The following is a 27,122-nucleotide window of genomic DNA, read 5'->3' on the forward strand; positions in this document are numbered from 1 at the left end:
GGTTTCCAACAATGCATGCAAAATTATAATAATAATAATTATTATTATTATTTAACACTTACTGAAAAATTATTATTGTCTTTTTTAGTAATTAACTTATTCGTTATTTTAATAACATTAATTTATATTTGTGTAAGAGACAAAGATTCGACTAAAGTCAATGCCGAGGTTGTAATCTCGTCCACTGCTGAAGATGAGCCATTGTAGTCTTACGTTAGATCAGTGGTTCTCAACCTGTGGATGGCGATTCCTTGGGGGTCGATTGACGATTTGTCAGGGGTCGCCTAAGGCCATCGAAAATATGGATTGTTATTGTCTATTCTTCTATTGCTGCATGTGTGTGTGAGAGGGGGGATGGGTCGCAAAAGAGTTTGGGGGGGGGGGTAAAAAGGGATCGACTAGCATAAAAGGTTGAGAACCGCTGCTTTAGATAGAAGCCCAAATATCAACATCTTAAAAATTATTAATTGTAATTTTATTTCTTTTTAAGTATCTGTGGGTGCATCTAGTGTAACTAGCACTAGTAATCATGAAAAAAATCAAATGCTTGAAAAATATCACGTATGTATATAAGTTATTGTACTTATATTTAACATGATTTAAAATCGTTTAGAAATGCTAAAGTGTATATGTATATGGCGCCTTCTGTCTCGGAAGGAAATGGATGCGTCATAATGGGATACTCGTTTTATTTTCTTCTTGAGACTGGGAAATATCTAGTGCAGGGGTCGGCAACCTTTTGAGTCGGAAGAGCCAAAACTTACAATTCTGGACCTCCAACTTTTCAAACTTGCTTTTCAAATATGAAAATTCTCCACTCCAGAAAGCTTTACTTTTTAAAGTCCAGTAGCAATTCCAAATGGCTCAATGTGGATTTCGTTACTATTTGTGTTGAGGAGATTTACTATGAATGCTAGAATGGATTTGTTGGTTTTAAAATGTTCAAATTTCTCAGCAAATTCATCTGTATTTGTTTAAATAACTGTGCTAAAGTAATTCCTGTCAACAGTTGCACTGGTTTTATCGCGATACTGCTTTAGAAAGTGGAAAGTCATTTACCGCTATGAATAAGTAAAATAAAGCTTCCCTTTCAGATCTTGCGATCTATAGGGCAGATGATATAAAGGTCATCTCTTTCTGTGGCCCACGGTTATCAAGGATGTCATGTGGCCAGCACCACGACCAACCGCCTTTACTTTCCCCAACTAATGTCAGGTACCCATTAGAGCTGGGTGGATTTAGAAGCGCCAAAAAATATCCAGTGATTAAAAATCCCAGTCTTCGCTAAGATTCAAACTCGGGACCTCGGTTCTGAAGCCAAGCTCAGCCACCGCTCTTCTATCAAAACATCGGCTGGGTTTTCATTTTCTTGTAGTTTTAGATTCATCTCCTTTACGTTTGCTAATATATCCATCATAAAGTAACATTATTGCAACCATTAGTCGTTCTCTAATTCTGGGTGATTAATACCTCACAGAAGTAGGAATGTATTTATTTCATTCAAGCACAAAGCTGGAAGTTTCAACACCATACATGTAGAAAGCCATTGCACTTTATTGGGAAGAAGAAGGTCGGAATACTGAGTCTCCATTTAGTTTAAGAATTCTTTAAACTGACGTTGGTAGAGTGCTTTTGACAAGCACTTCTTGTTATAAGACATGCGTGGAGACTCGCAGATTCTCCTTTATTGTTTCCTGGCATACTTCTGGCTCCATCAGTTGCTATTGAAATTAGTTTATTTAAATAGATCTTATTGTCTTCAAGGCATTTTTGCTCGACATTCGCTATATCTCCTCCTCTAGTTTGTCACGAGTGCGCTAGCAATTTTTGGGAAGACATATACCTGACAGAAAGCCAACTTGTGCCGTGTCTTTAATGTCACAAGACTTATCTATATTATTGATAAGGAAGAAGAAGGTTGAATATCTTCCACCGCAAATATGTTACATTTGAAGACATTGGAAGAGGGTGCGGTGAAAAGCAAGTACAAGAGGCTGAGAGATAGAATCGGTGCCTGATCTTAGTTAATCGATTCATTTTTTTTCCGATAAAATAAATAATATTTGAGTATGGAACTAAAGAGCCGCAGCTTAACATCCAAAGAGCCGCATGTGGCTCGCGAGCCGCAGGTTGCCGACCCCTGATCTAGTGTGACTAATCAAACCTATTTAGAAGCGACAAAGATTGTTATAGTTAGTGCATTTGTATGCAACTGTTTTATGGATAGCTGATAAGGCAGCTTTCTTTTTCTTCCCTTTGGCTCTCGGCGAGGTTTGTAACAGTACATACTGTCTCAAATGCTGTCTATTCTTAGGCTATTTCATCCCAGAAACTTTTTTTGATTCATGCAGTTCTTATGTCTGGTTTGCAGACATCCTTGTAGGTTAGCCTTTGACGGCCCTTTGATTTGACTCACACTGCAAGCTCAGCATAAAGGATGTCTTAAGGAATTATTCCTTCTGGCATGCGGGTAACATGTCCGAGAAAACGTAGTCTTCTGTGTCAAAGGAGCTTATATATTGGCCAATGTCAAAACGTCATAAATAGAAACAAAATTTATCCAAAAGATTCAAAAAATATTTATGCAATTACCAAAACAATATATACAATTTAAAATCAACCATGCCACAACATTTTCTTCATTATAGTTTGTAAATATAAGGACAATATTTTATATAATTTAAAAAAAAAATAACTTTAAAAAAAATAACTTTTTAAGTTGAACAGCAAATGAATCCTCACAAAAGAAGAAAATTCTAATTAATCTTATAGATATACAGAGAGAGAGAAAGCGACATATAGATAGAGTGAGAGATTGATATATATATATATATATATATATATATATATATATATATATATATATATATATATATATAGATAGATAGATAGATAGATAGATAGATAGATAGATAGATAGATAGATAGACAGTCAGACAGTCAGACAGACAGACAGATAGATAGATAGATAGATAGATAGATAGATAGATAGATAGATAGATAGATAGAGATAAATAGATGATAGATAGATAGATAGATAGATAGATAGATAGATAGATACATACATACATACATACATACATACATACATACATACATGCATGCATACATACATACATACATACATACATACATACATACATACATACATACATACATACATACATTATTGCAGCTTTTAAATATCGTAAAACTGTACATACATAATACATACAGTTTTGAAGAAGTTATAATGAGGAATAAATTACCAGGTAATAAATTTATAGGTAGATAGAGAATGAAAGAGAGAGAAAGAAAAATAATGAAAGTGTCACAAACCGCTGTGAGCCCACACCCGTTTGTTTGTGTGTAGCAGAACACCTGGTCAGAGCCACGGCTTTGTATCTCCAATGATGCATGTAGACGTCACCACTGAGGTTATGCGTCACTGATGATGCAAGGGGACTTAACCACTGTGTTGCGGTGTAGTCCACGTGGGAGGGATTTTGCTCTGGAAACGAACGGACAGTGAGCGTGTGTTTTGTAGAGCGGACGGTCGCATTTCCCGCTTCTGCTAGTTCCTAAAATTGTACGAGAAAACTATAGCAAAATCTAACGTTCATAGTCATTAGAGATCTGAGTTTAGTCACCAGTTGTTGATGTACCTGTATGTAAACGTTTTATTTGGAAGATTCTATATTGTGTGTAAATAAAGTTATACGCCTACGTGTTTCTAACTATATTCCGGTGTTTAGTTTTATATGTTAATTATATAGACAAACACCTACATCGCGACAGGGCTAAAGCCACCAAAGTTCCAGCGTCAACAGTCGGGCCTCCAGAATCACCCTAGACCACGACCAGTTCAAGCAGAAAATAGAAAATGAATATAAATAGTTAGAACGATATATAGAATGGTGCAAGTGCACCTAGAAATAATTATGGCTTAGAGAAATACATGAAAAGCTACATTAGACCTAATTTAGCCACTTTAGAAAAAAAGAAGAGATTAGAAAATATGCCAAGAAACTTGCAGGCATACCTTTTGTAATAAGGGATCATGTCCACAAGGAGATAAATAGAAAAAAGACATGTGTTGATAGTAAGACTTAAAGGAGGCTAGACAACCTTGGCAAAAATACTTGTCTAAAACCTGATAAATGAATAACACTGAGGGCACTTAGACACTTGATGATGAGGTGAGATACTCAACGTACCCCGAAGTTGAACAGCAAATGAATCCTCACAAAAGAAGAAAATTCTAATTAATCTACAGCAGTAACATACTTTACTGCAATATCAAGACTCTCAACCCCTGAGAAATCAACAACCCTAACTATCTGCATATCAAGAGCTACCTTCAGAGGAGCAAGGGCCAAATTTCCTTAAACACGTGTTGCAATCAACACACAAAACACTTTTGCAAAAGAAAAAAAAAGAAAGTAGCCATTGTATCATAATTTTGAAAGGTCTAAAATATCACGATGTCCGATTTCCTTTTTCTTTTCTAACTTATGAGAACTAAACTGGATGAACTGACAGACAGACCACACAAGCGGCCAAGTTGAATTTTTTTTATCAAACCGTACTTCCAATCGTTTCTTAATGATGTGAATTATGGGGACTGGGAAAAATGTGATCTGTTTGAACACATACGACTAAGTTTTTTTTTTAAAAGTTCCTTAAGTTAATCTGAAAAACCCAAAATTGACATGATTTTATAAGAAACTTGTAAATAAGTAATGAAAAGAATGATTACTTTTTTTATTAAACTATCTACTGGCAAATGTATAAGAATTTCTAAAATATGGTCTATTTTTTTGCCTAAAGATTATCAGTTCTCAATGTCAAAAAAGGTCATTGCATGTCAAATTATAATTAGAGAATATAGGTATGGGATTCATGTAGGTGTCCCCAGAATGGGTTGACAGCAAAATTTCCCTAGTAAGTGAGGCCACGGTAGAATAATAGATCAAAGTACACTACATATTTCAACAATAAATCAAAATAGTTAAAAAGGGAAGCAATACTCTCTTAATAAAAGTAAACTTGCTTGAAAAGGTTGTCCACCTTTAAAGAAACTACCATTTTAAGAAACTTTACTTATTTTAAAGATTAGAAGTAGAAATACCTGATTCCCAGTAGAACTAGGCCACCGCCATACGATGAATTATGAAATTTAAAAGATTATAAAGAAAGCTCCATTTATTGTTGAAATAGTTGAAGCCTTACATTATATGCTGATGTGTTTGAGCATTTTAAATTATAGGGAATATGTTTAATAAAAATATATTATTATTCCAGGCCCAATGTTGAAACATTAGCTGAGCTCTTAAATTCTAGATCCCTAAATGTACTGAAAAATCTCCGTGTATTCATACAATTAATTCTACCTTTTATCAGAAATTTAATCCTGCTTTCGAATTGTTATTTTAATATAACTTTATTACATTACTGTCATAACTATTCTTATATTGTGTAAACACGATATAAGAGAATATGGCTAGCTTATCTAGCAATCATTCCATTTACACGTGAATTTTGACGGCGATAATTACTGATTTAGACATGTCTCTGAAGATGAGCAAAGAAATGCGAACACAATTATTCAACCAAGAAGAAAATGAAATAGATATAATTATACAAGCCAGTACCCTTAATAATATCCTACGTCTATACATGTTTATGCTATTTTAAAACAGTTTGTTAATTTTGTTTCCCGAAGCAATAATAATGAACGTATTGCAATTATCAATTATAAGTCACTTAAAGCTTACGATTTATTAATATTTTATTTTACTAAACTGTTTATGTTTCCCTTTTGAAAATGAAATCGAAATTAAATATTTTTAATAATAACATCTTTGTTGTCGAACTATTAAATATATATATATATATATTTTATATTTTAAGGCAAACTACTGCAGTTGTGCACTATGTGTATAGAGCAAGACTTCAGCCCCAACAGCAGGAGAATTTTGATGAAAATCAAACAAATTACGTTTGACATTCTAACACATTTGATATTTTCTACTACACTTATAAGCCAGGTATGTTATCTAAAAAAAAAATAATTTTTTAGTAATTAAAACGCTACCAATATTTTGCCAATAATCAATTTAAGAAATTTACTAGTATAATACTAGCTCTACCCACTGCCTATGCCCTGGCCAGTTGGAGAATTTCTGATAGGTGAGTAAGTCATTTGAGAAGTAACACTGCAAAAACTTTCTTTAAAGCCAATAAATGGCACATTTTTTACGCCAAAGCTGCAATTAACAGAACATGTAAGCAATCCTTACGGCTAGAAGTCGCTTCCATGTCGCCTAATTTCATCATTACGAAAATGTTTACAAAATGAGTTTGGATAACTATCAACTTTACTTAAATCGAGCGACGCTCGGTCACAAGATACTATTCATTATCTGTAAATAAAAAGACGCCTCCATAAAACAGAGTAGGTGCTCTTAGTAAAGTAAATATTTCTTACATAGAAACTTCTCTATAACTGAAGGGACATGAGGCCGGTTACCATTTTAATCCACTCAAGATCTCAGCGACAAATGTATATATATATATATATTTATTTATTTATATTTATATATATGTTTACTACACCTTGCCATAAACTGAAATTTCTTTGATAAAAAGATGCCTCGACCAATAATATTATTTTATAAAAATATGCAAGTATTAATATTTTTTTTTTATTTCAAGATTTCAAAGCTAAACATACATTAATTATTAATTTAATGTCAATTACACAATCACAAAAAAATATATCTTTTAATCAGGAACTCACAGACAAAGACATACTAAATGCAATAGAAAACGTCCTAGCCTCACCCGAGTTCCACCAAGACCAAGTAAGTTTAATATTCTTCTGTTAAGACACCTGTTCGCTTCTGAGTTGAATAGTTACACTGTTCCAATCATTGCTATGGAAATGTAGAGATGTGTTATTCTCAGAAGATCGTACTTCCAAAATTAGTGTAACCATTATTTGATTTGCGTAAAATATAAGGAAAGCTTAGATCATCTTTTAATAAATTTGCAGGAACTTTACATTTACTCAGAGATCTGGCAATATCGATACCCTAAGACTGACTAAACCATGTTTTTTTTTTTTTGTTTTTTTTTAAATTATTGAATAATTAAAATGATAGGCTTATTTTCAGGTCTCACGACACAAAGTGTACTTTCCGAAGACCCCCAAAGAATACCACATCCCCGTTCCCATTACTACTTTTTTTTATTTTGTTCTCTAAATAAAAAGAAATATCAAACTCCTAAGAAGTAAACGGAACCTGTGTACGAAAATGTCATGCGAATTCGTACGACAGTTTAAGAGATTTCTTGATCAATACATGAGTCAGTGGTATTTTACAAAGATATAATTGAAGGATTAAAATGGTTTTTGTTTTGAATGATAAGGCAGATGCTTGTCAAGAGTTTAGTCTTACAATAAGCCCCTCTAAGACCGAAATTCTGGCACAAGACTTCGCAGAAATACCCGTGACACATATTGAAAATAGCACGCTTATGGTAGTGCAGGAATTCATTTACTTGAGATCACCAATAGCCAGGAACCTGCATTTAGACACTGAGATGACAAAAAGAATAGGAAAAGCTGCAGAAATGGTAAACTCTCCAAGCGCGTCTTGGAAAAGGCCTTACTGACTATGGTTTCCAAAATCCTAATCTACAAAGCCTGTGTTGTGAGCACACTTCTTTATGGCACTGAGAGCTGCACAAAATACGTGTCAAAAATAGATTAAATACCTTTCATTTACAAAACCTGTGACGCATAATTTGCATCTCCTAGAAGGATCATATCTCCAACCGGGAAGTTTTGAAACTGTCCAATATGCTGACACAGAGAAGACTACACTGGCTCGTACATGTCGTCTGCATGCCAGATAGAAGAATTCCAAAAGTCATCCTATATGCTGAGCTTGCAGAATGATTAAGTCCCAAGGGCCGCCCAAGAATAACCTACAAAGATGTCTGCAGCCACAGGCATCAAGAAAAGTATGTGGGAGGAAAAAGCCCAAGACTGGACAGCATAGTGACAGACTGTTTGGGCTGGTACAAACCCTGTTGAGAGCAAAAGAAACTAAGCTGCCTTACTCGAGAGAAAGAAAAAGAAAGCTGCCTTTTCAGCTTGCCATAAAATAGATGCAAACGAACTGTGACAGTATATGCCTCTTAAGAATTGGCTTGATTAGTCACTCCAGATTCTGCCCTGTCTCAAGACGAAACCAAAACCAGTGACTTATCTGTGCGCTTTTATTGTCTTCCGAAACAGAAGGAATCATACATTTAGATTGTATGAGATACAAGAATATCATTAGCTCATTTTTTTTGTGTGAAATATTGTCAATATACATATTAAATATATAATTTCATTTAAAATATGAAAGATTATAACAATTTAATATTCAATAATTTAATAACAATATTAATTAACTGCATTACGATATGAAAGAAAAAAAATGATGACCATTATATTAGATCAAGCTGTTCTCCGTATAGCTTTTCTTCTATAGGAAGTTTTTGGGGCCCGAGTCTTCTTGGGGTCTCTTGATTACGATCATGCCTAACATCTACTTGCAAAATGATTCTCTTGTATCACTATATATAATATCTTAAATGTTTGCATTGTTCTCTCATTTCTTGTCATTAGAGTGGCTTTCCCTATGGGGTTTATTTAAGTCTTATCCCATTTATGGTTCTGTATTGTTGCCTTTTCTGTCTGATTCTTATTGACGTATCTTTCCTGTATTGCATTTAGATTCTCTCTATTATATATACATAATATTTTAATATTATGCTTTGAAAATATATTTCTAAATGTTCTTTTACAGGAGACTAACAAAGAAATAAAAATGGCTCGCGCAGATATAAAAAGGGATATTGTTCTGATTTTATCTTCAGTTGTGAGAAATATTGATTTGAGGGAAAACAGTCTATTAAATATCAAATTTGAACAGGTAATATATTGTATTAATTGGAGGCCCCCGAAAAGGGAAAGGGGCTTTAAAGTTTTTTGTGGTCTGTCTGTCCGTTTGTCTGTCTTTCCTGTTTGAATTGCTATAGATTGACAATTTAAAGAAGGCAACTCCACGAACACAGATGTTTATTAACAGGAGGACATAACAAACACATAAAACAACGTCCGCCTTGAGCACAGCGTCTTTATGATTTTTAGACTTGCAAGGAACTCCGTTATCTTGTCTAATGTCAACATATATCTCTAGGCTAATTCTTAGCAGTGCACCTTTCACAAAACGAGACGTTGGTGCGCATTACAGAGCTAAAAATCAGAGTTACAATAGTACATAAAAAAAACACAACAAAGTTAGATTGTAAACATATAAACCATATCTACTTGTAATAAATTTTAAAAATCTAATTTATTTTTTTTCCCTATTTAAAGTGGATAACAATATAGGTTTATAGATACAATAATTAAAATATTACCAAGTTTTTTGACGGTCTTCTCTTAATTATCTCTCAGTAGCACAAAAGCTAGATATGATTTGATTTGATTTGATTTTGATTTGAGGCACATCGGCACAATTTAGGCCATGTCGTGCCTGCAGTCCCTTAAGGACTACTCTCTCTAAATTCTATACAGTTAAATCATTAAAATCAAGGTCTATTCACATTTAAAATAGTAAAGGTAGTAAAAAATTTAATAATTTGGTAAAAATCTAATGTAAATAGCACATGTTCACAAATTTATAAATCAGATCTTCTTAGATAACCCCACCTCCCGGATAAAGCCCAGTACCTTCCCAGGGTCGACATTGTCGAATAAGCGAAATATGAAAGAAGCACATCGCTCTTCTCGTAATGATTAGAAGTCCTCCACATTAACATTCTGTCTTGTCTTCGATACACTGGTCACAGGAGATCAAAAATGAGTCATCCAAACAGCAATAGCATTTAATAAACTAAAATAGATTATAAAATATTATAAATAAATTATAGAAAATGCAGATACTAACAATACTGAAATTAGATTTCAGTAATCATTTTTATTTAAATTTTCTAATATTTTAACCCATAGATACTAAAAAAGACATTGGTCGATCAAGATACTCTTGTCCACGATCTCTCATTGCTTCTATCAGCTTACGTACAGAATGATTTCTTCAAGTTTTTAAAAGGTAATAGATTTTTTTTTTTACAAAGATTATGTCAAACTCACTCTGTCTGTTTGTCTGTCTATCTGGTAGTACACGTTATATAATATTGATAATTAATTCTTTTGTTTGGTTTCTCAAACAAGGGAAAGATGCTTTACTTGAGCGAAGTAGTGGTATAAACTGAGTTAGTCCTCTTTATAGATCTCCGCTCTAAATTGTAATGAACACTATGCAACTATACAAACTGATCTATTCCTAAGTACCCTAATAGCAGAGTTGCCAGCGTGTCCGCCAGAGGAGGCAGTTAGTATTCATATCGCTCCCCCCCCCCTTTTTTTTTTAAATAAATGCTTTTAAAAAAGCAATTGCGGTAAAATTCATCCGTATATCCCTTTCTTTCATCCCACCCCACCCTTTTTTTTCTCCAAGATTGGTCTACACAAGTGATAGGATCATATTGAGAAGGCTAATAGCACGAAATAGCGCACAGTTTTATTGCTGTTTGTCTAGATCCATTTCAAATTAAATTACATGGCTGATCCTAACAAATTGATAAATGACACTAAGTATAAGATTTCTTCTTTAAAAAAATAATTTTTGTAAAATTTTTCTTGTTTTATGATATTTTTGTTTCATTTAGTTAACATAAAAAAAAACAAAGTTTTTTAGTTTGTGTATTCTAACCTAGTAATTATTTCAAACAGAAATGACACTAAACCTTGATGACATGCTACAAAGTCTACTTTCACACTTAAGATTCTACGCCACTTACAGCGTAGTGAACAGTAAAGTCGAAATTCAAATCTTAGCTTATTTAGAAGGTTTAGAAAAATTAGCAACTTTTGAAAAAATAAAAAAAAAGGTATAACTTTAATTATACATGTAAACATTTTGTATTTTGTGTGTGTTTGAATATTTGTATTTGATTTCTTTTATAAAACAAAATATAAATAAATATTGAGATCGGGTATCAGAGATTAAACAAATCTGTTGTTTTTTTTTGTCCACCTAATTGTTGTATAAAATATACTTTTTCTAAATACAGATGAAGGACATGTCAGTTCTGAAAAAGCTGTACTGTATTATCAAAGAAATAGGTAGTTCCAAGTGTTATGTTGCTTTTGTGAGCATCCAATCTACACTAGACTTTTTTCAGGCTGAAGGTAAGAGTCTTAATAATTGAGAAATATTTTACTTCATAGCTTTAGTTTCATATAAAAGGGGTACTCTTTTTAAAGATTCTATTTACACTAAAGTTATTATACTGGTATATTGGCCACATTTAATTAAAAAGATCAGTATATGAACCACATATGATATGTTGAATAAGACTACAGAGGGCTTTATAAAATCCATACATATAATTATCTTCGTAACCCAACCATGCGGAACATCACAGTGGAAAAGTCATGGAAATATAACTAGAGTTACCCCACGCAACTTTTGCGATGCCAGAGAGCGAGGTTAAAAAAAATAGGGGGGGGGGAGAAGATGCATTTGCTACGACGCGGGTCGGCTGGTTATAATATTTCCTCAAACATCTCCTGTTTTCTTCTTCTGACCTGCATAACCTTTTTTTTTCTGTTACAAATGGTTACTTTTTTTTCAGTAGTATTTTGTTATTAATTTAAATCACATCAGTTTTACCAGCATTATTTTTAGTTTTATTAAATGCATCTTCAGTATTCAGTTTGTATATATCTAGGTTTTCGATTACTAAGATTAAGAATAGGTGCAGAATTTCAGATGACCATGCACGCTCAGCTAAAACCTGCATATTTCGACTTGTATAAAGCACATAAAGTCGTTGTCCGTGTGAGGGGCTTTGGGGGAAGATGAGGTCTACTTTATTGGACTTTTCATCTACTGTGCCTGAAGTTGAGTCTCACTTGTGTGTACCATGACATTCTTGTGAGCTATCCAATATGTCTCTTTCAGAAACTATTTTCTGCCAGCTGCTTTATTATACGCTATTGAGAGAAAGATGCTGTCTGATTTGATTTTGTAAACATGTTTGACATAAGCTGAAGATAGTTTACTGCCTAGTCCAAACCTCCCGCAGGACGAGGGGGGACGGGAGCGGGCAGGATTTGAATCCGGGACCATCGATATGTCCGAACGACAGGCAGCACTATCTGTAGGGCACCTCGGTTCAGTCATCCTCGTTTTCAGCTCGCGAAAAACATTTAGTCCTCTTGAAGTTCAGCTCTAATTATCTACTAGTGGTATTCTCCCTAAATGTTTTGTAACAATAGATTTAAAACTATTTCTTGAATTATTTTTTAACGAAAAAAGATTAATGTTATATCTTTGCTTTTACTAGGCACCAATTGTTACCTTTATAGTTTAAAAAGCATTATTTAAAAGTACACTTTTATTTGTTATGTAGCCATTTTTACTTTAGTTATATTGTATATTTTTAAATTTATTCTTTAAACAAATTTGCATTTCTCCCCCCTGCCCCACACACGAAAGTCTATAACCTTGAAATGAGGTGTCTTATAGCTTGCCCAATAATAATAAAGATTATTATTAATTTTAATTTAATATTGTTTTTTAAAAGCCAAATTTATTATTTTGATGAATAAAAAAATATTTTCAACATTTTTCTTTCTGATCTATAAACAAGAGAAAAATCAGGAAACAACAGAAACGGAGGGCATCAAAAGACTACAGGTGACGTATGCATACATACATATATGTATTTCTTATCTTCTTATCTTATATAATACAGACGTTACTTAAAAAAAAAGATGATTACGTCCTACGCGTCATGCATTTCGTCATGCATATTAACCAATGACTTAAATTCTGCCAAGTCACTGGTGTTCCTGGCTAGCTCAGGCAACCCATTCCATGCTCTAATAGCACTAGGGAAGAAAGAGTATTTGTACAAATTTGTCCTAGCATATGGGACGAGGAATGTGCCTCTATCTTTGTGTCTTTCAGAGTATTTTATTAAATTTTGTTTTTGTATTTGAAGATTATGGTTCAGTGTTTTATGTATGATTGCTACTTTACTTTTGAGTCTTCTGTCCTGAAGGCTTTCTAAATTTAGTGATTTTACTAAAGGTGTTACTCTAGTCAAATGTGAATATTCGTTTGTTATGAATCTCACTGCTCTATTTTGTGTCTGTTCCATATATATATATATATATATATATATATATATATATATATATATATATATATATATATATATATATATATATATATATATATATACGCTATTCCAATGAAGTCTTGAGTTTGTTTATTGTGCAGGAGCTCAAGTAGAGCTACTTGAAGTCGTTCCAATTCCCAGAAGTCTTAGGTTTGTTTATTGCTATCAATCTTATTACACGTCGTGTCTTAGTTTTTAGTTTTTCTTGTTTGTGAAAAGACGTGTTGTTTGTGTTTGCGTACGGACACTGTTTTTTCCCTTCTTAGAATGTAAGTAGTAAGTTAGAACTCTCATTTTTCTAACCCTGATTAATTCGTTGGTCGTTGGTTAAGTTTTGGTTTAGTGTTACAGGATGTAGGTGCTATGTTTTGGGCATTATTGGACCAGACAATGGGTAGTGATCGAGCGATCTCTCTGCTGCGTAATGTCAGGCCTGAATTGGTCAGATTTATGTTTCCGCTGGTGTAGAGTTATAGAACTATGTTAGGAGTGTTTGACGTGTGCGTAACACCCTAATACTATTGGTGTTACTGGATTAGTGTGTTGTTAATACCTCTTCTGGTATTGATGTATAGTTCTTGTCTTATTAATTAAATACTTATATCTTCAACAACCTACCAGGGGGTTTGAGTTTACAAAACCCTACCAGGGGTTTTTGAGTTTAAAACCCCCTATCAGGGGTTTTCGCAGTTAAATCCCCCTCTTCTATAAAACAAAACAAAAAAAAAATGCAAACGACTATCCCCAAATTCCAAGAGCACAGTTAAGGAAGATTTTGATTTCAAAACCCCCTCTTCAATAAAAAAAAAGTAAATTACGCACTCAAAATGTTATGAGCGTAGCTAAATGGGTTTTGACTCAGTTTTGAGTTTAAACCCTCATTCAGCGAGGTTTGAAGCTAAAAACACCTCTTCAATATGACAAAAAAAAAGCAAATTACACACTCTAAAATCTATGAGCGTAGCCAAAGGGTTTTAGTTTAAACCCACCGCCAGCGGGGTTTGAAACTAAAAAATACATCTTCAATTTTAAAAAAAAGCTAAATACGCACTCAAAATGCTATGAGCGTTTGCCAAAAGGGGTTTTGAGTTTAAACCCCGCTCCAGAGGGGTTTGATACTAAAAAATACCTCTTTAATATTGTTATGACCCTATTGGCGGCGCAAAAGGGTTAACTATATGCTCAGCTGACACACATGTGAATTACTCGGGTCAGCGGGGCCATGGACAAGGGACAGTACTACGATTACACGATTACACGCAAATATGACCAATGTTATGGTTATGTGATCGAAAGCCTACGTGTACGAGTGACACAGTGTTTAGGAAACCAGCAGTTCAAGACCGGAGAGCGTTGAGACCGGGACTGTTAGTCTGCCATGAAGTCGGTCCTGGTGGAGTCCTGAAGTGAATGTACGAGTCCAGGAAGAGATAGAGACAGTAGAGTTTAGTTCGGTATGTACAGTTTAACATTCGTAGTAGCTTATTGTGTTGCCAATTGTGTCATATTGGCTGTTTAGTTGACCCTTATTAAAGTACCAGATTATTTGGAGCCTTGTTGTCAGGTTCTTGATGTGTTGATGTGTTGTGTTGTGTTTAGCAGTGTTTACAGAAGGCCCGAGTAGGAGAGGGAAACGTAACAATATAAAAAAAAAGCAAATTACACACTAAAATTATTTGAGCGTAGCCAAGCCAATGGAGGGGTTTTGAGTTTAAACCCTTCTCCTACAGATGGCTATTTTTTAAAGTTTAAAACCCCTCCAGATGGTTTTGAGTTTAAAATTCCCCTACAGAGAGTTTTGACGTGGAAAACCTCTATCATCCATATTATTCTAAAGCAAACTACAGTCACCAAATTCTATGACCGTAGCTAAATTAAAAAAAAACAACTCCAGGGATTTTTTAGTTTAAAACCCCAACAGATTATTTTGACGATAAAACTTCCATTTTCGATATAAAATCTAAAGCAAACTACAGTCACCTAATTCCAAGAGAGTATTCAAGAGAGGTTACACATTTCTACCAGTGGCTGGGCTCCATTATTAAAGTGCAGTGAATAGTCATCTGCCGAAATTGAAAAACACTAAATGTGGCTCAACAAAGATGGCTAAGACAGATTTTAGGAGTCAGTTATAGAGATCGGGTCTAAATCAATGAAATTCTATGCCGAACTGGGAGTCGACCCCTTAGTAAGATTGTGACAGCAGCGTCGCATGTGGTTTGCGGGACATGTTCTCCGACAAAATGAATTACGCATAATACGAGTTGCGATGACATTCTAGTACAACTTGGCGCCACACATTCATGGAGGTCCTGAGAGCAGGAAGAAAGAGGCTTTAGACATTTCCAGTGACAGATTTTTGTGTAAACAGCTTGACGGCAAATGCGACGAACGGCGCGGGAGAGTCTAAGTCAGTAAGAATAGCACATTAGGTTTTAAATAAAACTTTTTAATAGCAGGAAAATGCATTGTAGATACCTCAGAATATGAATTTTGTTGGCTTTCAATACCAGAAATAGTGCTTGGCGGCGGAGTCTACAATTTTTCCACTAATACCAGGTAGAAACCTATTCTAGGGCACAATAAACGTCTTCCGAAAGAATAAAGGGTCAGAATGTAATAAAGATTATGTACACTCACAGACATACATACATATACATTTTTTTTCTCGCGGGATGGGGGTAGGGGGGAAGAAAAGTAGGCAATCTCAGCCATTAATAACATGAATAAGTTCTCCAATAGATTTCACAAACATTTACAATTCCAATATAAATACACAATATAAAACATTCTAAACCCCAGACCTAACACGTCTGTCTCTTCTCAGAACATGGCGCAGACTCTAACTGAGCATGCGGCTTCATATCATGTGACCAACAAATATGGTACCCGCGATTGTCCTATTTCACGGTCAAACAACATACTTCATATATTTCGTGCTGATAACCAAGCCATAGTGTTACAGTGTGATATTGCATTTTATAAGCCTTGATGTACACTTAGTACATGATGCTGTAAGACACTGTGCCACACAATCCAGAACCTAACCCTGCACGTTATAATCCATTATTAAATGTTCATTCAGATAATTATGTTATACTATTACATTAACATGCCCAGGTCTGGAACCCTCTTGTGTCAAGTTCTCGTCCAGCGAAACCATTAAGCCCATTGGCATTGTCCATGACGTACTATTTAATAACGACAAACTATTTTCCGTTTCATTTATAGGAGAGTTGCTTAGAAGACAATGCGTTTGAAAAGACTTTGTCCAGAAATGCAGTAGTAATCGAAAACTGTTTAAAAGAATATTGTGAGAAACTCAGTCGCTGGAGGCAATTACAAGAATATCAAGTCAGGAATGATCTAACCCAATTGTTGAAGATAATTCACAGGATACAGAATAGAATTGATGAATTTCATGCAATTTTCATTTCTTCAAAATTACCAGGTTTGTGCATTAATACGAAATCTGTTTTTTTTGGTTACATTGAACTCAAACTATAAAATGTATAGAACAGTTAGAAATTATTGTAAGATTATTGTTGATTTATGTATTATTATAATATGAAAAATAAGATAACTGTGGCTGTCAATGTACAGTATGTAAAATACATAATACATATACCTGTATTTGGCTTTATTTAAGATCTTTTATTTAGGAAACATTTATGCTTAAATCGTGTGTTGCATTTCTTTGGTCATGTATATTTTTCTTATGTACCTATAATCTTATTCGGTTTAAACTTAAATTATACCAGGAGACAATAAACAAGAAATATATTTTTTTATGAAAACATCGATACCAAATTTAGTTATTAAAATAGTATAAAATATTATAAGCCAAAACATTATAACGGTGAAAACTACAGTTTACCTCATGTGGCAATTTAGCTTATAATTATGTTTCCAAAGATATACATAAACTGTAAGATTTATAGGAAAATTGTTAGAGCTGTTTTTGAGAACCTTGTCCAGGCAAAAAAAAAAATTGATTCATGTTTTTTCCCATGAAAAGTTTGCAAGCTGAAAATTTAATTGTAAAAAAAAAAAAAAAAAAAAAAACTGAATTTGCTTTAAATGTTAGTATTCAGATCAAGGAGTATGACTACTAATGTTTTTTTTATTTTTATTTTTTCACAATGCCTTTATTCAAGTCACGCTTTGGTGAGAAAAGGATTGATAGAATGATACTCGAAAACGGCTTTAACGTTTTTCCTAGTAATTTAACACTTGTTATATATCATTGTGAAAAGAATCACTAGCTCCTAGGCCACTTTGGGAAAACTAGAGTGGGAAGAATGGGGCAAGGTAAAATAACCCAACTGTCAGGTTCAGGAATTAAGCTGTACATAATTAAGGTCCCGGGGTTCAACCTGACATAAACGTCATTCACACACAGTCGTACAATAGTCGTAGTTTAAATAACAAGAAAAAAGAATTTAATGGTTTGACACTGATATATGTATATGTACAATGAGAGTGAAAATATGATGAAGAGATAATAGATATATAAATTATATATAGATAGATATTAATCAATAATTCACATAAGCACCTTGCTACTGCTACCAACAGACGTCACAAAACTGCCAACAACGGCAATAATAAAGTTAGACCTCAGCTGATCCCAACTGATACCAATGATGCATGACACTCAACGCCGTCGATGATCGCCAATCTGACAATGACGCTCAAGACTAGTATATATATATTTATAAGACGACAAGCAACGCCCACACTGGCATAGGATCTCTATTCCAAAACTAGATACAGCGACAACCTTCATATATAACATACAATAAGATATATCACAACGAAGTAACTCAGCCTAAAACAGGGCCCCAAAAATCCTACTGATTAATATAAGTCCAAGAAGCTAGTACAAACTAATAATCTTTTACAAGCTAACACACCGTCCGTTTCAACCAAAATCAGAGGGTGAACTGTCTCAGGACAACGAATGACCAATAAATGTCACCGGACTTTGTGACGTAGCTAAAAAAATTCAAAACAAAAATACAAGGCCCCGCACAAGTATTACGAGTAGAGGAAAAAACTAAACAGAGCTGAGGGAAAGTAAAAGACACTTGTCTAAACAACGTGACACCAATAGTTTTTAAAAGTCTAACATACATTAGTTATAGAGTGCTAAATAATTTCTCTATAAGAAGCTTTTGTCTTTTTAAAAATACTTTTGTTTATGTTTTTCTTGTTTTTCAGAAACCTTGGAGCTAATCTGTTTGTATTTAAAATCAAAAGAAATATTGCATACAGCCCTTATGATTTGTTTGACCTTGGTAGAAAAGAGTTCTTTTTTTTCACAGGTATTGGTATTTTATTCTCATTTATAGAATGTAAAATGAAAGATGAAACACTTTTCTTTTAATCTAAGAGCTATGGAACTTATTATATATAAAGCACAGGATGTTTCTAAGGCCGATGGTTTGTGCGACACAATAAAGTTTTGTTTGACTGGTTAGCATTACCTAAGAAAAACATTCTCTTGATATTTGTTTGTGTATGGGTGTTAACAAATTTTATCTCACAAAATAATACTTCCTTGCTAATGCTACCATTATGTATTGTAATAGCTTTCTGTTAGATGACTTCTCCAAAGAGAAAGATACACAATGAATGACGTTTGCTAAAGATGATATAAGATGTAAGATATAAGACTATCCAAATTACAATAAACGTCAGTATTGATATTTAGAACGTTTAACTATGCAAATAGGATTCTCTTACGCCACGTTTCTCGCCACTAACAAAAGGTATAGGCCGTGTCGCGCTTTATCTTTAGATTGTCTCACGAAGGTTTGTCTTAAATAGCACAAAGAAAGCTTTCTAGTCGCTGTTGTTACGACACTTTCACTGATTCTTAGTCACCTTACTTAGTTGGAACGGACCAATGCTAAGAATAAGACGTTTAGCTTCTCTCTCACATAAACGAGGGAAAACTCATTTTTCTCTAAACAGTCATTCCATATCCAGTGTTCAATAGTTTATTAATGTGCACTATTAATATCGGGTTGATGTAACGTGGTGCAGTCATATCAAGGTGTCCTTTGTATCCGTTACTATGTGTTTTTCTGCAACCTAAACTTTAGAAATGTGTACACCTGGTGTCTAAAACACATTAGTCTGCGAACAAAAAAAGTTCCCCAAAAAATAGGCAAAACTGAGATATTACTTTTGGAGAACATTGGACTCTAAATATTAAAACAACTCACAAAACTAAGAATATGTACTTCTATTGGTACTTGAATTGCGTTTAGAGATAGTACAATGTAAATAATGATTATTTACGTGACCTGTCCCCGTGACTTTAGTTTCTAATGTTACAACGACAACGGCATTCACGATACTCTGCTCTTCGACAGTAATAATTAAAAAAAATGAAAATTATTAAAATAGATATAATATGCAAACATATTGCAAAAACGGATAGCAGCAGGCAATCTTCAAACTTAAGACCATTGAAATAGTAGTTTACAAAGCACACTACAAGTATAAAAAGTCAATTGTATGTATTTTGTATTCTGACATTATAGCCTAATCCATAAAGGTTAGTTTCTATCTTTTTTTTTCCATTACAGGCCTTGGTAAGAAACACGTTTTTCAACATGCTGAGCTCGATTATGGAGGGAATAGAAGGAAATGGTTTTACTGAACCTTCGATATTTTTTTGTTTGAAAGAAGTGAGAAAAGCAACATTATTTCTTATTAAACAAACTCTTTTTATTCGTTTAAGCTAAATGTATGTTCTCTTAAAAATAATTTTACCTTTCGGACTTATTTACAATTAAGAAAGGCCACTGTGATTGAAATTCCTTCAACTAAATCACGAATTGTGTTGTTTTTTTAGTCTATCAAGAAGCAACGATATTATTGTTATTGTTATTATGTTAGAAATGAACGAGTAGTCATTCTCTGGCGCTGCCAGGGTCGAGTTTCGCTAAAGAGAAACAAAATTCATCGTAGTCCCTTTAACAGTTTCCACTGAGGAATTTTCTGGTGATGTGGCAGGTCTGCAGCAGTACCGCCCTCTGACAGGCAACGATATTATTCTTAGGAATGTTGAAAGTATCTGTGAGGTCAATTGTTATTATCCCCTAGGTTGATATAGCAATGGGGTATATTGTTGCTTTTTATAGCATTCGTAAACGCTTAATCTCGAAGCCAGGTTCCCATATTTTCGTTATTTTTCAAACTCAGTTTTTCTTAAGTTATGATATAGTGTTACTGCGATGTTAATAATGTAGCAGCTTTTTCTTTTTTTTTTATCAATGAACAGTTGTTCAGGGCGATTAAAACCTATCGTTTTGTCGGTCAAAATAGGCATATCCCAATACAGAAGATGATCAGTAGACTCGAGAACCTTTTGTTGTGAGTATTTGTAATAAGGATGCATATCCTTACCGATCAAATAATGTGTCTAAACCAAGTGCTGGTAGGTAGATTCTGATAAGGCTAAACATCCTGCCATTATGTGTTCAATTGACTTACCCACATTTCTACATTTTCGGTATTTTGTCAACAATATTAAGTTTTAGGATATGTTTGGCGTAGTTGTTTGTCATAATTACTCTGTCCTGTATTGCTGTAAGAAAGCCTTCAGTTTCAGGGTAGAGATGACCTGCTTTAAGCCATGCTAAGGAAGCAGCCTTGTCAATGTTGTCCCATCTAATAAAGCCGGAAATTTTTCGTGGAGGTTTTTTCCTCCCATTGGCGAATATAATGGCCTACGTCATCCAAACCAACATTAACATCAGCATTGTTTAGTTTCAGAGGGGTTGCATCGGAATCGTCATATTTGCGTAGGAAGGAAACTAGTTCATTGCTAGAGGCGTGCAGTTTTTATCGTATTTTTAAAACTTGCATCTTACACAATTTGAAGATGTTTTATAATCCAGGGCCTCCATCATTCCTGGGCAGGTATAACCTTATGGTGGAGGACTTGGGTTTTATACATTATTATTATTATATTAAAGTTGTTATATTTTTTCAGCTTTCCGAGAATACACAAAACATGGCAAGTCTTATTATGTTAACTACTGTGAATCAATCAAAAGAAAAGTGTTTTTTTCTAGACAACACTGATATTAGAAAGGTAGTTTTATATAATTTATATTTTATGGTTGCCTTATAAAGGAGTACAATTTTATTGGATAAAACTTTTTCAAATAGCTAAAAAATATTTGCGATTGTTAAGTCAAATATTTGAAAGCTTAAATCTGTTTCTTTTATAAGTGGTAATTTATATGTTGTAGCACTTTAGTCCGCTACATTGCTATTATGACATCTAAGATACTCAAGATTAAAAAAACAAACAAAAAAAAATTAACTTATATCCACTTCAAAATCAGTTTTTCTTTGAAGTTATGTAAGGTTACATACGTTTACGACCAGATATATACTTGTAAATCCACTAAATAACATGATTTTTTTTTATTTCATTGCGATTTTTTTAAATGATTGAAAACTTCACTTTAACAATTTTTGAAAAGTGGGAGGGAAAGTGAAAGGGGGTTTTACTTATCAATAGTCTGTCCTGCATATATGTAGATCCGAGCATCATCATTCACTAGTCCTTCGCTACGATGTAAAAATATAAAGTTCAAAATTTCTTGGGGGGCTTGAACTCTTTAGGGACCCCTACATTTTGACATTCGACATCATGACATGAGATAATGGCAAAATATTAAATATGTAAAGTTAAAAAAAAAATCCAACACTCATTTGGGGACCCCCTTTAAGTAGGAGCCCTAGGGGATATTCAAATTCTTTCCCACATCCCCTCAACAATAGCTACAGCACTGTCGATATGTAAGCTTGTTTTATATAGATCCCTATATTTATATCTTGCAGAAATTGTCAAATTGTGTCAGGTCCAGCAATTACTTGGTCTTTGTCACAGCAAAAGTTCTACTGTCACCTCATGAGAAGCAGGGTAAGCCGCTTCCATTGTAATATTTCTGATGATTACATTATCATAGTTCTCTTTCCTTCATGAAATTCTTTTATACAACATTACAGACGATGCAATAAAATTCCTAATTCACTGGCTAAAGGAAGCTATGTCAAATCAACAGTATATGACAAAGCATGGCTTAAGTGCTAAACTGATATTATATTGCTTATATCTACTTTCAAGTAACAGTTCCAATAAGAGAATGGTAAGTTATATCACACATTAGTTTTTTATCTTATTTTATTAGTAACTTTTAAACGCTACAAGAAAATGAAAATCGATTATATTTTACTAAGTACGCTTTCTTTCTTAGATCGAAGAGAATGCCTACGTCACAACACTTCATCAGCATATCCATTTGGAGACTGATCCATCAATTGCTCTGAATTACATTCTATTATTAAAAAAGCTTGGTAAATAATCGCAATGATCAAAGGATAACCCCTCACTGTCTTTCTGGCAATTATTTAATCTAGAGGACAATTACATTAAAGATCTAGTTATTTTAAGAAATATGCATAAATAACAAAATGTAACAAATGAAATTTACGCACCTAAAAAAAGTTTTAATAAGTTCTTAAGCTGAAATAATTGATTTTCGGTACTTAAGACATTTAAATGAGTGGTCATATCCTAGTCATAAAAAAATAGGATATAAACTTAGAATTCAAACCCATAAATAACTTACTATAAATTTATTGTAAGTTTTACATTAATATACTTCATCCATTTTTTTCATCTGTTTAACCAGAAGAAGAAGAAGAAAAAGAAGAACTACCAGCTATAATGAGCTTTGAGAAGCATGAACCCTTCAGGGAAAATGTTACACTTAAAGATATCAGCACCAGTAATACTTTAGAGGTTAGGAAAGGTAGGTGACAATATTTTAATTTTTAAAGTCTACTTTTTTGCAATGCTTGTATCGACTCTGTCTATCTGGCAAAAAAAGGTTCCACACAAATGTACATGTTATCTCTTCCACACAAATTATCAGAGTTCGTTTTATATCCTTACATAATTGTACACGTCATTTCTCTTACACCCACTTTCGGATCATGTTGAAACCTTAAACAATTGTTTTATTATATCTAACGAAACATGAATCAATAAATTATTAACTTATTAGTCAATTAATTATTGGTAATTATTTATTTTGATGATATAAAATAAGGGAAATAAATTCTACATTTTATAGATAAATAGTTCCAAGTGTGCAGTTTTTTTCCTTAGATTTTCTTTTTTTTTTCTTTTTTTTTAATGAGTTTTTAAAATATGTTGCTTGTTAATCTTTTGATAACTGAAAAAAAGAGGAAACTAAAACCATCAATTTCTTTTTCTTAAAATTAAACTATGTTGTATTATCATCTAAAAGCCCGTGTTTATAGTATATGAAATAAAATATCCATCGCTATATGAAAATGAAATAAATTATCAAATTACCCATATTGCATCCATTTAATTAAAACATTCATCAGGAAAAAAATAAATAATTTATATAAATTAGTTCAAGTATAAATGTGACAAGGAATAATTAGAACAATTTTTGAAGAACCCGAACCTTCATGACCTAGAGCGATAAATTATTTAGGGAAAAGTACAAGTTGTTGGTCGCTTTGCTGGACATATGACCCCCTCGTATGACCCCCTCGTTCATCGTGAGCCACATAAGCCGATGACCTTCTCATCATCTGCCTTAAGGATCGCGTGGTCTTAAAAGGGAAATTTACATTGTTGTTCTTACATCTATGTCAAACTTAGCTAATGTTCCTGTCAAGTTTTTCTCTATCGCCACGAAAATAAAAGTAGTTTTGCAAAAAATAGGTTTACCCGTTAACTCGATACAATCGTATCAAATATAAAATATTTTGGTAACGAGTTAACCGATTTGTTAAAAGTTTCTTTAATACAGATAAATTTAGAGATTAGAAAGGGTTAACCCGATTTGTTAAAAAGTTTGGTACTTTAAAAGAGATATAAATAGGTTCTTTTTGTCTGTTGTGGTATGGACATTAAGCGTACACTAGTCTCGTCCATTATCTAAGGAACATTTATGCCAAGTTTTATCAAGTATGTTCGAAGAGTAATTCTAAATGTGTAACCTTTCGGTCGACGAATGGGTTTATAAAGTACCTCTGTATGTCTAAATTCGCAGATATAAGGAACGAATTTATGTAAAAATGCTTTTAAAACACAAATTTGAAAGTTAATTTTATTAAATAATGAAATGAATGGACAATTTTGTTATATGTTCAAGTGTCAAAGTAAAAACATATCTTTGCAAGGTGTAGTTCTTATAATTAAACATGACTATTTGACCTAGTTCCATAAAATAGTACTTACTTAGAGTCGGACAACTTTTTTTTTAGGGTCTTAAGCTTGTTTTAGGGCTACTTTACATACGCTACGGTTCCAGTTAGTACACAAGAAATATTTAAACCAAGATTTTATCAAGATTGGTCCAACGGTTTTGACTTCTTTGCGGGACATACATATATACGCCTTACTTTCTGCTTTCTGCTATATATATCTTTTTATCAAGACGATAAATTACCAGCCATTGTCGGTTTCAAAGAGTATGAATCCATCTGGGGTGATGCTATACTAAAAGAACCTGATGGTACTTGTAACAATCTGCAAGTTAGGAAAGGTAGGAATGTACATCGGTTTTTTAAAGTAATCAAATACAATTTTTTTCTTGAAAGATGTAATCACATTTTTAATGTATATATTTTTATAATCAGAAGTAGAAGAAACATTACCAACTAATGTTAGCTTCGGAAAATATGAACTCTCCAAGGAAAATGTTAAACTATCAATTCCTATTAGTACCAATAACGCATTGCAAGTTTGGAAAGGTAGGTGATTATTACTAACTATATGTTTTTGTGTCACTCTTTTATTAGTATTTAATTTTGTTGTTGTTGTTTTTGTTGTTTTTTGAGACATGAAACAAGAAATACATATTTATTTTAAACGACAAAGCTTTTATTAAGTGTAATTGTATCAATTAGTTTAAATTAAATACACAACTGACATAGACACAATAAATTTGTCGTTCGCATATATATATATATATATATATATATATATATATATATATATATATATATATATATATGCGTTACGGTCCTATCAAGAAATCGACAATATTGCAGACTGGAGGCCATATTGCAAACTGCCCATTTTCGTTTCTCATTTATCGGAATTATGGGAAGGGCCGGCCATTGTGCAAAATGACTGGCGACAAATGACCCACGTCCACGTGAATTAGTCATGTGCAGAATTTGTTGTTGTTGTTGTTAAAGTTCCATTTCAGACCTTGCAACCTATACTGCAGATAGTGCTAAGTTTTTTAAAAATATTTTAATAATAATTACATTATATACATATATATTAGTTAAATTATTTCATTTTAGAAAATTATACATTTATTCCATTAATTGTTACAAAATGAAGAACATTAAAGCAATGTTTGTCCAACCCATCTTGGCACAATAATCACTATGAATAATTATATTTAAAAAAAAAAAAACACAAATTTTCAAACTATAATCTATATTATAAAGTAGAATGTGAGGGGTATGTATGTATGTATGTATGTATGTATGTTACTTATAGACATCAAAACCGCTTGACCAATCTTGATAAAACTAGGCAGGAATGTTCCTTGGGTACCAACTTAGACCGTAGTGTATGTATTGTAGCCCTAAAACAAACTTAAGACCCTCAAAAAAAATAAAGTTGTCCGACTCTATTACAGCTATAGTATTTTATGGATCTAGGCCATGTCTACAATGTTGACATGAGAAAAGATAGAAAGGATTTAGACCTAGATCTAATTTTAAGAAATACACTTTGCGCAGATAGTTTTTTACTTTGACACATGAAAATACAAAAGAAGATCCATTGATTTCATTATATAATAAAATTAACCTTCAATTTTGTGTTTCAAAAGCATTTTTTACATTAATTAGTTCCTTATATCTGTGATTACAGATTTCCTGACGAACATTCTTTCATTAGACAATTCCGTAATGAATCGCGTACTAAATATTAATTCGTTTAATTGTTTACTTTATAATCCCATCCCTAGATCTAAAACTCTAATTCAACTCTAAGATGATAAAACTTCTCTTCGAACAGATAGTTTTATACTTTAACACATAAACATATTAATTAAAGTCCATTCATTTCATATTTTGATCAAATAAACATTCAAATTTGGTTTTCTAAAGCTACATTCGTTTACGAAAGCTGCGAAGCCGAGTTGATATAGGCCTAGATCTATATTCATTCATGAATCGCGTACTAAACATTATTTCGTTTAATTGTTCACTTTATAATCCCATTCATTTAACAAAGCTATCGCTCTTTTCGTTTTTAATAGATAAGAATGTATCGACTTCCTTCGGGTAAACCCATTTTCTCAAAACTAATTTTATTTTCGTAGCGAAACAGAAATAACGTGAAAGGATCATTAGCTACGTTTAACATACATCTAAATCCAATCCACTAGATTATCCAAAAGCATTTTTTACATAAATTAGTTCCTGATATCTACAGATTTCCTGGCGAACATTCTTTCATTAGACATTACCAAATGGTTACACATTAACACATCTCTCTTCTGAGGTCTGAGTCTATTCCTAGGCCTAGGTCTAAAACTCTTACTGAACTCTAAGATGATAAAACTTCTTTTCGCAAAGATAGTTTTATGCTTTAACACATAAACATACTAATTATTGTCCATTCATTTCATATTTTAATCAAATTAACATTCAAATTTGTTTTTCTAAAGCATTTTTAATACATTCGTTCGCTGTTCGCTAAAGCTGCGTAGCCGTGTTGAGAT

At 33.1% G+C, this 27,122-nt stretch overlaps 1 protein-coding gene across 8 annotated transcripts in view; it reads left to right on the plus strand.

The window, feature by feature from the left end:
• Positions 1-27,122, plus strand: part of LOC106062362 (uncharacterized) — a 55,409-nt gene that overhangs the window by 16,050 nt on the left and 12,237 nt on the right. For 3 of the 8 annotated variants that reach the window (XR_008775373.1, XM_056014392.1, XM_056014393.1), the window contains exons 6-22: positions 5,893-6,029; positions 6,774-6,845; positions 8,847-8,972; positions 10,055-10,154; positions 10,838-10,995; positions 11,179-11,296; positions 12,763-12,809; positions 16,528-16,747; positions 18,520-18,623; positions 19,896-19,997; positions 21,308-21,409; positions 22,168-22,249; positions 22,336-22,475; positions 22,584-22,683; positions 23,022-23,141; positions 24,810-24,917; positions 25,012-25,125. Coding sequence is in view for 7 of the 8 variants with exons in the window: in XM_056014392.1 (XP_055870367.1) it covers positions 5,893-6,029; positions 6,774-6,845; positions 8,847-8,972; positions 10,055-10,154; positions 10,838-10,995; positions 11,179-11,296; positions 12,763-12,809; positions 16,528-16,747; positions 18,520-18,623; positions 19,896-19,997; positions 21,308-21,409; positions 22,168-22,249; positions 22,336-22,475; positions 22,584-22,683; positions 23,022-23,141; positions 24,810-24,917; positions 25,012-25,125 (1,950 nt within the window). In the remaining variant the exon portion in view is untranslated. Of the gene's footprint in view, positions 1-490; positions 562-3,147; positions 3,252-5,892; positions 6,030-6,773; positions 6,846-8,846; positions 8,973-10,054; positions 10,155-10,837; positions 10,996-11,178; positions 11,297-12,762; positions 12,810-16,527; positions 16,748-18,519; positions 18,624-19,895; positions 19,998-21,307; positions 21,410-22,167; positions 22,250-22,335; positions 22,476-22,583; positions 22,684-23,021; positions 23,142-24,809; positions 24,918-25,011; positions 25,126-27,122 lie in introns of those variants that run through there. The other 5 variants (XM_056014394.1, XM_056014398.1, XM_056014397.1 and 2 more) reach the window with 4 other exon arrangements.

Source organism: Biomphalaria glabrata, chromosome 16, assembly GCF_947242115.1.
Source record: "Biomphalaria glabrata chromosome 16, xgBioGlab47.1, whole genome shotgun sequence".
Classification (NCBI taxonomy): domain Eukaryota; kingdom Metazoa; phylum Mollusca; class Gastropoda; family Planorbidae; genus Biomphalaria; species Biomphalaria glabrata.